The 14,098-nt window shown below is 45.1% G+C and overlaps 1 protein-coding gene across 1 annotated transcript in view; it reads left to right on the top strand.

Annotated features, from left to right (window-relative positions):
* The first annotated feature begins 5,135 nt into the window (after positions 1-5,135).
* LOC101004980 (prostaglandin reductase 1) overlaps positions 5,136-14,098 on the top strand; it is a 33,104-nt gene continuing 24,141 nt past the window's right edge. The window contains exons 1-4 of the mRNA XM_003911369.4: positions 5,136-5,390; positions 7,558-7,673; positions 9,953-9,998; positions 11,213-11,269. Of these exons, the coding sequence (XP_003911418.1) occupies positions 7,568-7,673; positions 9,953-9,998; positions 11,213-11,269 (209 nt within the window). The 5' untranslated portion in view covers positions 5,136-5,390; positions 7,558-7,567. The remainder of the gene's footprint in view (positions 5,391-7,557; positions 7,674-9,952; positions 9,999-11,212; positions 11,270-14,098) is intronic.

The following is a 14,098-nucleotide window of genomic DNA, read 5'->3' as shown; positions in this document are numbered from 1 at the left end:
TCCTCAAGATCTAAGACATGTCATAAATGGCTAATTGCCTTTGTTTCTCGCTCTGGTAACATCTTCTCGCCACGCTTATTTCCCGCCTTAAAGAGTTTAAAAGGCAATTACGTAATCTAACTCTGGCTACCCGTTTGGGACCCCTTCCACGCTATGGAAGCTTTGTACTTTCACTCTGCTCAATAAAGCCTACAGCTTTTTCTCTCTCTAGGTCTGTGTCTCTATCACTTGCCGTGGTCAGTCGCCACACAATTCTTTGGCGTGGCTAGGCAAGAACCTTAGACATTACAGTATGGATGGTAAGACTCCAGCAGAAAGATATTGGCAAGTGTTAGAGGAAAAGAGAAAATTTTATCCGAAAGTGTTATGGAAATCCTCAAAAGAAGGACAGTGAAATGTCCAGTGGATTTACTGACAGGGGAAGAGGGTGTGCTTGTGTGTTTACAGGAGATGGACAAACTGCATGGGTGCCCTCAAGATGCATGCGAACATGGAACAGGAACAGGAGATTGCAAGAACCCAGAGTGGCCAACCATGGGCACGGTCCCTCCGGTACAACCTATGAACCAGCTGAGACTGAATGCAAAGATAGAGAGAAGGCTGACCAGAGTCATGACACGGTTGTAATGCTATGTTTTCTGTAAAATCGGATTAACTGCCATTTGGAGAATGAGAGCTGCCCAGCCAGGCCTTACATTCTTTCAATTAATACATAAACAAAAAGGGGGATATGCAGGGAGCAGAAGGCCCATGGGAAGTGACCAACTCAGTATTCTGCTGGAGGCTATATGAGCAAACAGCAAACTGTTTAGCATGAATGTAGGCTGCGGGCAAACTCACACTCCCCTGACTCCAAAATGTTTGCTGAGGGCCATCACTCCCTGGTGCCAGGCTCCTTGAAGTTATCTACTGAGAAAATTAACGCCTATGGTTCAAAGGATGCAGTCTCGCAAGCCTGCTGTGAACCAAACGGCCAAGTGACAATTATCTGACAATCACATCCATTTCTTGCTATCTCTTTTGTCTAATAAATAGGGAAGACTGTGTAAAGCTCAGGGCCCTTGTCCAGTAGAGGCAAGGTGCCCCCTGACCCCTTCTTCCAAATATACTCTTTTGTCTCTTGTATTTTATTACCACTTTTGCCCCCTTTGTTCAGTCCAATAGGTCTGCGGCATAGTGGCACCCCCAAGAGCGACAGAATTGGGCAATCGACATGAATGGAACAGAGAAAAGTGTAGGACTTTGACATGGAATAAGATTCAAATCTCAACCCTGCTACTGACTACCTATGCAATCTTGTCTATGTTGTTTTACTTCTCAGAATTTCAGTTTCCTGAGGCTTCAAGGAAGACGATGGTAATATGTGCTTCTGAAACTGCCCCTATAAACTTTATAAATGTAGGCCAGGCACAGTGGCTCATGCCTGTAATCCCAGCATTTTCGGAGGCTGAGGCTGATAGATCACCTAAGGTCAGGAGTTCACAACCAGCCTGACCAATTGGTGAAACTTTGTCTCTACTAAAAATACAAAAATTAGCCAGGCGTGGTGGCATGTGCCAGTAGTTCCAGCTACTCGGGAGGCTGAGACAGGAGAATTGCTTGAACCAGGGAGGTGGAGGTTGCAGTGAGCTGAGATCATGACACTGCATCCCAGCCTGGGAGACAGAGCAAGACTCCATCTCAAAAAATACATAAAATTAATCAGGGAAGGAGGGAAGGAGAAACAAAAAGAAACCAATCTGGTAGCATGTCCAGCATTCATCATTAAGTCAGCACGCTCTCCAATCTGCTTCCTCACAGTTTGATGCCTATTTTCCTAGAATCACTAGACCTGGATACAAGATTATAGTTTCCCTTAACTGCTCTTTAAATAACAACTCGAACATTATGAAATGTTGTTTTCACTTTGAGATATTCCTTCAGGTCCTGCATACAGATGAAACCACTGATGCAGCTGACCTGAAGGACTCCCCGAGGGGCTACCTCACCAACGATAGTTTCCAATTTATGATGATTTTATCCCCTTGACCCAACCCACCAGCAACCCTGGTTTTCCAACTCCTCACTCACAATCCTCTTAAAGCCCCAGGCCAGAACTTTGGGAGATGGATTTGAGGGTTTCCTTCCACTTCCTGCTGGGTGCCCCAGATCATTAAACTCTTTCTTTGCTGCATCCCCGCTGTCTTAGTGTAATAGGTCTATTACTATGCAGTGGGCATACGAACCTGTTGTTCCCATAACATCACCCTTCCTTGGGTGGTCATAAGGACTACAAATACGGGATACCAAGGGCTACTCTAGTGCAAGGTTGCATCTCCTCTGTGCTGTGCAGAGAGGATAATCAATCTCTCCCCAAATGCAGTGTCCCATCTATATTCAGGAATTCCTACAATTAGGAGAAAAATATTACTCTTTGTTGTTATCATTATTTCTCCAGCATTATCCCACCTGACCAATGAAATGGAAGTTGTAGAGAAGAAAGTGGGGGACAAGTCTGTCTGTTTTTGTTTGTTTGTTTGTTCGTTTTTGAGAGAGTGTTGCTCTGTCACCCAAGTTGGAGTGCAGTGACATGATCTTGCCTCACTGCAACTTCCACCTCCTGTGTTCAAGTGATTCTTCAGCCTCAGCCTCCTGAGGAGCTGGGATTACAGGTGCGTGCCACCATGCCCAGCTAATTTTTGTATTTTTGTCAAGATGGGGTTTCATCATGTTGGCCAGGCTGGTCTCGAACTCCTGACATCAAGTGATCCGCCTGCCTCGGACTCCCAAAGTGCTGGGGTTGTAGGCGCGAGCAACCACCCCCAACTAAGTCTGTCTCTTTTTAAAGTACAAGAAAGATCCAGAAGAAATTTCCTCCAAACGGATAACAATGACTTTTGCTTTTTATATTGTACACATCTGTATTGTCTGAATTATTTGATAAAAAGCATTTTTAATTTACTTGTTTGTTATTACTTTATTGTTTTAAGTGAACTGTTCCCTCCACAGTTAGATCAGAACTCATTGAAACCTAAGATCAGAGAACTGAATTGAATAGAGTTTTGTCTCAGGGAAAAGCCAAGAAAAATCTTTTTCCTTGATCCTTTATTCCATATTCTGACTCTGTGTGTGATTATGTAACAGTCATGATTAACTTGATCACCATGACTTGACAAACTGCAGCCTTTAAGACTGACTGAGTCAATAATTGGGAAAGAGATTTTATTTGTTCTGGTGCTGCCAAGTATTATCGACATCTTCTATTTAATGACAAGTGAGTAAATATGTGAGCCACTCTGTGTTTCTGGCACTTTTTTTCTGTTATTCTTACTTTACAAAGACTTTTTATGCCTGCAATTTTATTAACACTTCTAATATCCAAAAGAAACAGAGTGATTCTATAACAAGATATTTTAAAAGAAAAAACAAAAAAAACCAAGCAGAATGAGATATGTAACTCAATACTGTTTCTATACATTAAAAGTATATGCCCACAGTGCACATTATGTAAGAACATGGGGAAAAAAACCACAAAACTCTATGCACATCAAACAAATCACAGTAGTTACCTACAGTAGGAGAAGAAAAGCAGGGAACGGAGTTATTTTGTTGTTGTTGTTGTTTTTTGTTTTTGGAGACTGGATCTCACTTAGACACCTAGGCTAGTGTGCAGTGCCACAATCGCAGCTCGCTGCAGCCTCCACCTCCCAGGTTCAAGCTATGCTGCCCAGGCAAGTCTTGAATGCTTGGCCTCAAGTGGTCCTCTTGCCTTGGATTCCCAAAGTGCTAGGATTACAGTCGTAAGCCAAAGAACCCAGCCTGGGAATGGAATTTTGTTTTGTTTTATTTTAAGTTACATAAATTAATAAGGGAGAGAGAGTGAGTGAGAAAGAAAGAATTTGGCAGCCCAGTGGGGATAAAATGCAACAAACTCTGATGAGTATGAAGAATTCAACTCTCAGTATTTTGTTTTTAGGGTCCATCCAAGTCGCTTTATGTACATCGATCCCAGTGCTTCCGATGCTGCATATATCCCATGGTATGCATCCACCACACTTGGTCCACACACTGTTATGGGTTGGACTGTGTCTTCCCCAATTTCATGTGTTGAAGTCCCCAAGTACCAGTACTCACAATGTAACTGTATTTGGAGATAGGGCCTCTCAAGAGGTAATTACGGTTAAATGAGGCCATATTAGTGAGCTCTAATCCATTTGACAGTATTTGAAGACAAGGCCTTGGAAGACGTGATTAAGCTAAACTGAGGCTGACAAGTGGGGCTCTAATCCAATATGACAGGTACCCTCACAAGGAGAGACAGTGAGCCCGGTGTGGTGGTGGGCCTGTAATCCCAGCTTCTAGGGAGGCTGAAGGAGGATCACTTGAGCCCAGGAGTTCAAGGCTGCAATGAGCTGTGATACCCACCACTGCACTCCAGCCTGGGTGACAGAGCCAGACCTCAAAATAATTAAAATTAAGTAAATACATTAAAGACATTGAATCTTCATAATGACTGGGAGTTAGGCATTGTTCTTATCCCCATCTTGCTGATGGCTGAACTGAGTGAGGCAAAGAGAATGTAAGTAAGTCTTTGAAAGCTACACAACTAGTAAGTGGCAGGCGCAGGCTTCGAACCTGCAGCCGTCTAATACCAACCACTTAGCTTCACGTTCAACCCCTGCCTGATACCACCTCTCCTTGCAGAGGCCGGGTCAAGGCCTGATGTTTGCTAGGATGTGATGTGTGGGGTGCCTCAGTGGCAAGAACGCTCACTCCTGCCTGGGGGCGTCTGGCAAGGGTTCCTAGAGGTGACCTTGAATTGGCTCCTGGAAGGCGAGTAGGTGTTCAGCCGGTGTACTGGGGACGGACAGGCAGAGTGTCTGCACCCCAGCCCTGGGCGAAAGCTTGCACTCCTTGCAGGAGCCCGGGAATCGGAACCAGCACTGGGGGCTGATTAGGGCTGCGGTCGCCCCAGGCCCTGCCTTTGGCCCCTTCTGGCCTGCCGGGCACCCTTCGGCTCGTTCCCCCACGGGGCGTATTTCCGCAGGGCTCCAAATTAGGACCCCAGGCGCAGGTCCAGTGTCACCTGGACAAAGCTCTGTTAGGGGTTTTACTATCAGAAGTCCCCAACGTCCCTACACACACAAACACATACACACATGCACACGCACGCGCGCATATGCACACACACACACACACATATGCGCGCACACACACACACAAACGCACTCAGATTCCCCGGACCCTGGTTTTCCTCCTGAGATTTTTCGGGGCGGGGCTCTCACCCTCCAGAAGCAGCCCCGCCTTGGAGTGGCCCCACCCTCTCCTGGGACCTGTCATAAAGCGGTCCTCGGGCGCCCGGCCGCGCAGTCCCAGCCGCCTTTCCCAGGCAGTGGAACCCTCAGGCTCCTGTAAGTAGACCTCCTGTTTTCTTTCCTTCGCTTTTCTCCCTCCCTTAACCCCCTTGCTTTCTTCCTGCCAGTTTCTAGACGCACCAGTGGAGGAGGTTTGGGCTTAGCCCTCCTCCCCTTACGCCGAAATGACCGCTGGGTCTTGCACTCCGAGGATCTTGGGAGCCGATGTCCGGACGCCTCCCGGCCCTGCACTTCCTTGGAGAGTTTGGAGACGCGCGCAGGAGGGAAGCTTGGTTACAATCCCGGACACCCGGCAGCTGCCTGCACCCGGCAAGGGGCTGGCCAGGGAACTTGTGGGACCGCACAACTCGGCGAGGGTAGAAGAAGATAGGGGTGGGGATTTGGGAATGGGCACGCAGGCGGTGGGTGACGAGTGGCGGGCGGCGGGGGTGGGAGCAAAGGGCGAGCGGGCAAAGGCCGGACGAGACCTTCCCGGGACCTCGCCCCTCTGGGGCCAGACCCTTTCCAGAAGGGCTTCTGGACTTGTAGCGAGTTTGGAATGTCCAGCGGTTGCTTTCTAGGAAAAACGGACAAAGATGTGTGAACACTTAAAAAGTTCAACTCGTAGAAGTAACGACTAGAATGATGGTTGCCAGAGGCTGGGAGCGGGTTCGCGGGTGAATGGGAACTTGTTGGTCAAAGGGTACAAAGTTCAGAGACGAGAGGAGTAGGTTCTGAGATCTGTTGCACTGCAGGGTGACTAGAGCCAATAATGTGTATTTCAAAATAACTAAGAGCAAACTTCAAATGTCTCATCATTAAAGTCATACTTAGGATCGGGCGCGGTGGCTCACGCCTGTAATCCCAGCACTTTAGGAGGTCGAGGCGGATCATTAGAGCTCAGGGGTTCTAGACCAGTCTGGCCAACATGGGGAAACCCCGTCTCTACTAAAAATACAAAAATTAACCGGGCGTGGTGGCGGGCGCCTGTAATCCCAGCCACTCAGGAGGCTGAGGCAGGAGAATCCCTTGAACCCGGGAGGCGGAGGTTGCAATGAGCTGAGATGGCGCCATTGCACTCCAGCCTGGGCGACAGAGCGAGACTCCGTCACCAAAAAAAAAAAAAAGAAAGAAAAAAGAAAAAAGAAAGAAAAAAAAAGTCTTTATTAAAAAAGAAAAAACAAGAAGGAACAACCCCGGGCTGCAGATCGGACCGCCACCCTGGCTCCCGGCCACCCGTGTCCCCTCCCCGCGGCACCTGTGGGGAGCTGGGGAGGTCAGCGGCAGCTCCAGAATGTTTTGATACTGGCTTGTTTGTAGCGGATGCACACGCGGGAAGGCGCGGGTCCCAAGTGATTCGGCCGAGTTCAGTCCAAGCAGAACGTCCTGAACCCCCAGCTCGGGGCAGCTTTCATCATCTTCCCTTGCTTTGGTGTTGAGTTTAAGCTCAAAATCGGTTTGGTGTGGAGTTTAAACTCAAATCCCTCCTGGGCCAAAGAAAATTCGCATCCAATGGCTGAGTTCAAGTGGCTCACACCTGGAATCCCAGCACTTTGGGAGGTGGAGGCGGGCGGATCGCCTAGGCAACACAGTGTGGCTCCTCTCTACAAGAAAGAGAGAGAAAAGTATTTAAAAAAATAATAATAAATGAAAACAAACAAACAAAAAAACCGCACCTGAAAATGGAGCGGAGCAGCGGCGCCCCCCGGTGGTTTTCGGGAGGTCTGAGACTGCCTTGAAATGCCTGGCTCTTTCTTTCTGAAAGAGGTGCATGGACTTCTTTCTATTGGGTTCTTTGTGTTTGATGCTTTTTCTTAGAATTCACTCCATGTGAAATGAGAAACGGAGTGGAATATTCGCACTCCCCGTAACTGTTCAGGGCCATAAAGAAACTCCAGCCTAGCAGTGGCTGGGAAGAATTTCTTTGCTGATTTCTATTTTTTCCTTGTCTTGAAGATTTCTTTAAACCTCAGTTTCCTCATCCGTACACTGGCAATGATACTAATGTCTTTCTTATAGTGAAGTTATAAGGATAAAATGAGGTAATCTGTATGAAGTGCTTAGCACAGCACCAGAAACATAGTAAATATTAAATGAATGTGGATGACGTTATCTGATAATGATGGGATTTGAGGATATTGTAGTTGTGCTATCTGGGCTCAGTTTGATGGTGAGGGAACTGTTAGAATGCATGGCAGTTGACTGCATATTTACTGTGTTCTAGGAGCTTCAGGATGGTTCGTACTAAGATATGGACCCTGAAGAAGCACTTTGTTGGCCATCCTACTAATAGTGACTTTGAGTTGAAGACAGCTGAGCTACCACCCTTAAAAAATGGAGGTAAGCCATACTAAAAATATTTCAGAGTTGGAAGGGACTGTATCAGTTAGCTTTTGCTACATAGCAAACTACCTCAAAGTCTAGTGACTTTAAGCAATAAGGTGTATTAGTTCACAAATCTTTGGGTTGGCAATCTGGGCTGAGTTAAGCTGGGTGGTTCTTCTTAGGTCTCATCTGGGATAAATGGTGAATTTAGGATGGGCCTTGCTCACATGTCTGCTGGTTAGCAGGCTTTCTGTTGGGGTGCATGCCTTAGTTCTCATCTATGTGGCCTTTCTAGTAGGCTAGTTTGAGCTCTTTTCTTATAGTGGTAAGAACATTGGCAAGCTCCAATGTGCAAGCACTTTTTTTTTCTTTTTTTTGAGACAGAGTCTTGCTGTGTTGCCCAGGTCGGAGTACATTGGCATGATCTTGGCTCATTGCAACCTCTGCCTCCCAAGTCCAAGTGATTCTCCTGCCTCAGCCTCCTGAGTAGCTGGGATTACAGGCACCCATCAACACATCCAGCTTATTTTTTTTTTTTTTTGTATTTTTAGTAGAGACAGAGTTTCACCATGTTGGCCAGGCTGGTCTCGAACTCCCGACTTCAGGTGATCCACCTGCCTCTGCCTCCCAAAGCGCTGGAATTACAGGCGTGAGCCACAGTGCCTGGCCTTAATGTTTGTATTTTTAGGAGAGATGGTGTTTCCCCATCTTTGCCAGGCTGGTCTTGAACTCCTGCCCTCAGATGATTAACCCGCCTCGACATCCCAAAGTGCTGGGATTAAAGGTGTGAGCCACCACGCCCCGCTGTGCAAGCGCTTTTCAAGCCTCTACTTGTGCCACATTTGCTAATATCCCACGGTGAAAGCAAATCACAAAACCAGCTCAGATTTGAAAGGCAGAAAATAGATTTCTTGATGGGAAAAATGGCAAGGAGACCAGCACACAAGGGTGGGACTTATTTGTGGCCATTTTGCAAATGCCACATAGACCTTTCCAGGGTTTTCTGTGTGAAGCCTCGATGTCACGTGGCAGGATTCCCCTGCTTTCATTGATAATTGAAATTCATGCTTGAGTGCATTACTCTTCCTGGCTTTGACCAGACTATGGGGAGGATGTCCTCTGTATCCTCATGAACCTGATGATGGCAGTGAGGTAAGCACTGCCCAGTAGCTATATGAAGAGTTCAGACTATAAGAGGAGTCTCTAAGGAGTGTTTACAGGTAGGTAAGCTTTTGAGAAAAGGTGATGCCATTAAGTAGCATGGCAAAGTGATCAGTCCCATCTAAGCTGTGATGGCCATGACTCAAATTCAAAATTCCAAAGAATGTGTACATGAGAGTCACTCCAGCAAAATGCATGTTCTCTAACACTAACTGGGGCTGGTGGTGAAACCACATGGTGAGCACTGGAACATAATGGTTTAAATGTGGCCTTGGCCAAGTTACTTAACCTAACCTTAAATAAAATGGAAGCAATATTTGTTGAATATCAAATGACATAATTCATGTAAAGCATGGAATGAGTGCTGAGTAAATAGCATTATTATTATTATTATTATCATTATTATTATTATTATTATTGTTATTATTAACTAGGCTGGGCCAAAAACGAGAACCCCTTCTTGTCTCTGCGATAGAAGCACAGATAGGAAGACATTCCTGAAGCAGAAGTATTATCTGTGTTTTTTTAGAAGACCAAAAACAGGCTGGGCATGGTGGCTCATGCCTGTACTCCCAGCGCTTTGGGAGGCCAAGGTGGGCAGATCTCCTGAGGTCGGAAGTTCAAGACCAGCCTGGCCAACACGGTGAAATCCCGTCTCCACTAAAAATACAAAACTTAGCCAGTTGTGGTGGCAGGCGCCTGTAATCCCAGCTACTCAGGAGGCTGAGACAGGAGAATCACTTGAACCTGGGAGATGGAGGTTGCAGTGTGCAGAGATCAAGCCACTGCACTCCAGCCTGGGCAACAGAGCAAGACTCCGTCTCAAAAAAAAAAAAAAAAAGCCAAACAAAGACATCAGGCCTTGAGTTCTGTTTTTCGAGTTCTGTTTTTTTCCTTCAGCTTTTATTTTAGTGTGAGGGATACATATGCAGGCTTGTTATACGGGTAAATCGCATGTGGCTGAGGTTTGGTGTACGAATGATCCTGTTGCCCAGGTAGAGAGCATGCTAACTCATAGATAGTTTCTCAACCTTCGTCCCGATCTCACCCTCCCCTGTCTAGTGGTGCTCAGTGTCTGTTGTTCCTCTCAGGCCTTGAGTTTCTAATTGCCTATGGTATGCTTTATTTTGTAGAGGTCCTGCTTGAAGCTTTGTTCCTCACCGTGGATCCTTACATGAGGTATTATTTATTTCCCCCCTCAAAACACTAATGCTGTGTTAAATGCTATTTGGAAGTAGTTCATCTTTTAAAATATCCAACTGACTTAAAGCATGTCACTTTCCCTCTGTTTCTCCCAGCCAGTAACAGTGATGGGATTCATGCATGTTCATCTTTTGCAGGCAAAGGTCTAAGTAGCTTAGTGAGGGATCACCTCGGTTCCTTTGTCCCAACCATCTCCTATCTGCCCTGCACAATTTGCCTTTCACTGCTCAATGGAATTACTTCCAGAGAAAAAGAAAAAGAAAGAAAGAAAAAGAAAAAGAAAGAAAGAAAGAAAAACCTTAAAAGAAAAAAATAAAAAATAAAGCCTGGGCAACATGGCAAAACCCTGTCTCTACTAAAAATACAAAAAAATTAGCTGGGCGTGGTGGCGCATGCCTATGGTCCCAGCTACTCAGGAGAATGAGGCAGAAAGATCACTTGAGCCTGGGAGGCAGAGGTTGCAGCTAGCTGAGATCGTGCCACTGCACTCCAGCCTAGGTAACGGAGTAAGACCCTGTCTCATAAAGAAAAAAGAAGCCAAACCCAAATTTGTCTATTTCACTACTGGCAAATAATTTGGATAGAGGAAGATGCTAAGACTAAAATCAGCTTTTCTGGCCTTCCATTTACCTGTACTCTTTTAATGTAGGTAAATCTGCAGTTGACTCAAACTTATATACTCAGCAAACAACTCAGGGAGGGGAGGAAATCAAAAGGCTTTATTGACCACTAAGTCCTCAGTATTTTTTTGCCCAGGTAAATAACATAGCCATCATTCTTTTACATTTTTTTCATAGGTCATTGATAAAGATTCAAATCTGAAGTGGAAAATACAGTTTAAAAATGCTAATTGGCATCTTTTTGTGTAGCTAGTGTTTTGGGTAATAACCACCTAGTGGTGCCTGGGTTATACTTTTTAAGTCATTGGTAGAAATTCATCTTTACTTGAACATGGCGGTAAGACTTTTGTGTTCACTCATTAAAAAATCCAATCGGAGCGCTTATCTGAGGTCACAGAGCAGAACCTCCTCTAACAGCTTTCCTCCTGCATCTCACCTAGTTGTAGCGCTTCATCTGTCTGGGTTTTATTGCCGCATACACTTACCCAGCAGTTTTTCATTTGACTTGAAACTCAAAACAGTCCCTCGATGCTCTTATGTATTAAGGATGGAATTTTTTTTTTTTTTCAGAATTTTAGCCAAAACATTGAAAGAAGGTGATAGAATGATGGGGCAGCAAGTGGCCAGGTAATTATTTCCATTTGTCCCAAAGCTTAGAAAATATGTCTCCTCTTTACCTCCTGCTGGGTCCTGTCTCTGTCCATCACTCCTACAATTTCTTCAGCCTGTGTGGTTCACTCACTATGTGATCTTAGAATCAACTTGGGAAATCTTGTTCCCTTCCTGACTAGCTGGAAAGGAGTGAAGGATGTGAAATTGTCATTTTTCAGCTTCACTTTGCCATCCTTACTTTTAATCACAAAAAAAAAAAAAAAAAAAAGAAAGAAAAAAAAAAGAAAAAAAAAATTTCATCCAGGTCATGATTATTGTAAAAATTTAAATAAAACAAAAATTTTTATCTTGGGAATTGAAAGTTCCCCCATCATCTGAACCTTAAAGACAACTATTGTTAATATATTATTATTTCAAAAATTGTGGGCCAGCACGTTGGCTCACGCTTGTAATCCCAGCACTTTGGGAGGCCAAGGCGGGTGGATCACCTGAGGTCGGGAGTTCAAAACCAGCCTGGCTAACATGGCAAAACCCCGTCTCCACTAAAAATACACAAATTAGCTGGGCACAGTGGTAGGTGCTTGTAATCCCAGCTACTTGGGAAGCTGAGGCAGGAGAATCGCTTGAACCAAGGAGGTGGAGGTTGCAGTGAGCAGAGATCGCGACTATTGTGAATTCCAGTTTTGGCAGGAGTTAAGACTCCCTGTCTCAAAAAAAAAAAAAAAATTATTCATTTTTTCTGTATTTTATAGTTGCATCTTGAGGCGGAGTCTCGCTTCTGTCACCCAGGCTGGAGGTAAATGGCCGGATCTCAGCTCACTGCAAGCCCGCCTGCCGGTTTACGCCATTCTCCGCTCTGCCTCCGAGAAGCTGGGACTACAGGCGCCACCTCACCAAGTTATTTTAGTAGAGACGGGTTTCACCGTGGTTAACCAGGATGGTCTCATCTCTGACTACATCCGGGCCTGGGCCTCGGGCCTCCCAAAGTGCTGGGATTACAGGCTTGAGCCACCGCTACCCGCCACTATAGTTTAATTTTACGACAAAATTTTGAGTCATTTAGTTTTTATATTGGAATAATGAGTGGGGCCAGGTTCAGTGGCTCACACCTGTAATTCTAACACTTTGGGAGGTCAAGGTGGATGGATTGCTTGAATTCAAGAGTTCGAGACCACCCTGGGAAACATGGCAAAACCCTGTCTCTAAAAAAAACCAAGCATCTCATTCTTTATTTTTTTAAATTGTGTGTCTCAATGACTAGCCAGTTATTATAATACCATTTGTAGAAATCTTATATGGATATTTCCTGGGATTTCAATGACCTTACAGATCTATTTAGAGGAAACTGACATCTTTACAATTTCTCTCTCCAAATACAAGGTATGCTTCTCCATTTATTCATTTTGTCTTATATCCTATTAACAGTTTTCTTCATGTAGGTCTTATACGTTTCTTGCTAACAATTAAATAAATGAACATGTATTTAGGCTTGCTGGATTAGCAAACTATTTTTAAAAATATTATAGTAATGGAGATGATACACTCATACATAGATGGTGGAAGGGGAAGTTGGCACAACCTTCTAGAAAGGAATTTGGAAATTTGGCAATATGCAACAAGAGTTACAAACGTTTTAATACTCTGACCTAGTAATACCATTTATAGAAATCCTGACTAAGGAAACAGTATTGAGCCAAGTGCAGTGGCTCATTCCTATAATCCCAGCACTTCAGGAGGCCGAGGTGGGTGGATCTGGGAGTTTGAGACCACCCTGGGCAACGTGGTAAACCCCATCTCTACAAAAAAATACAAAAAAGTCTGGACACAGTGGCTCACGCCTGTAATGTCAGTAATTTGGGAGGCTGAGGTGGGTGGATCACCTGAGGTCAAGAGTTCTAAATTAGCCTTGGCAACATGGTGAAACCTGGTCTCTACTAAAAGTACAAAAATTAGCTGGGCGTGGTGGTGGTCGCCTGTAATCCCAGCTATTTCAGGAGGCCAAGGCAGGAGAATTGCTTGAACCTGGGAGGCGGAGGTTGCAGTGAGCTGAGATCACACCATTGCACTCCAGCCTGGGCAATAGATTGAAACTCTTGTCTCAAAAGAAAAAAAAAAAAAAATGGAGGGCCACGGTGGCTCACGCCTGTAATCCCAGCACTTTGGGAGGCCAAGGCAGGCGGATCACACGGTCAGGAGACCAAGACCGTCCTGGCTAACATGGTGAAACCCCATGTCTACTAAAAATACAAAATATTAACTGGGCGTGGTGGCGGGCGCCTGTAGTCCCAGCTATTCGGGAGGCTGAGAATTGCTTGAACTCGGGAGTCAGAGGTTGCAGTACGCCGAGAAGGCACCATTGCATTCCAGCCAGACGACAGAGCAAGACTCTGTCTCAAACAATAAACATAAAAAATAAAAAAATACGTATAGTACACATTTTAAAATTCACCATTAAGACTGACATAAAATACACCCAAATGTTAGCAGTTGTCTTTGTGCTGTGAGATTAGAACTGATATTTTTATTTTATATGTTTAAAATTTTCTAGAATAAATATGTGTTATATAACTTTATGATCTGGGGACGAAAGATGGTAAAGAAGGATGAAGAATTGGATGAAGAAAAGGGAATCAGTAAATGAGACAGAAAGGGTGCAGCTTAGAGGAGGAGGCAAAAAGCCAGCAGAGATCATTAGTATCCTGGGAACCAATGAGGGGAGACTTTTGGGTGACCCTGTGTTAATAGAGTGGAAAAGGGTAGGCCGGGCGCAGTGGCTCACACCTGTAATCCCAGCACTTTGGGAGGCCAAGGCAGGTGGATCACCTGAGGTCAGGATTTCGAGAC

The sequence above is a fragment of the Papio anubis genome, chromosome 13 (genome assembly GCF_008728515.1).
Source record: "Papio anubis isolate 15944 chromosome 13, Panubis1.0, whole genome shotgun sequence".
Lineage (NCBI taxonomy): Eukaryota > Metazoa > Chordata > Mammalia > Primates > Cercopithecidae > Papio > Papio anubis.
The sequence above is the reverse complement of the archived record's forward strand: the minus strand, read 5'-3'. Positions and strand labels throughout refer to the sequence as shown.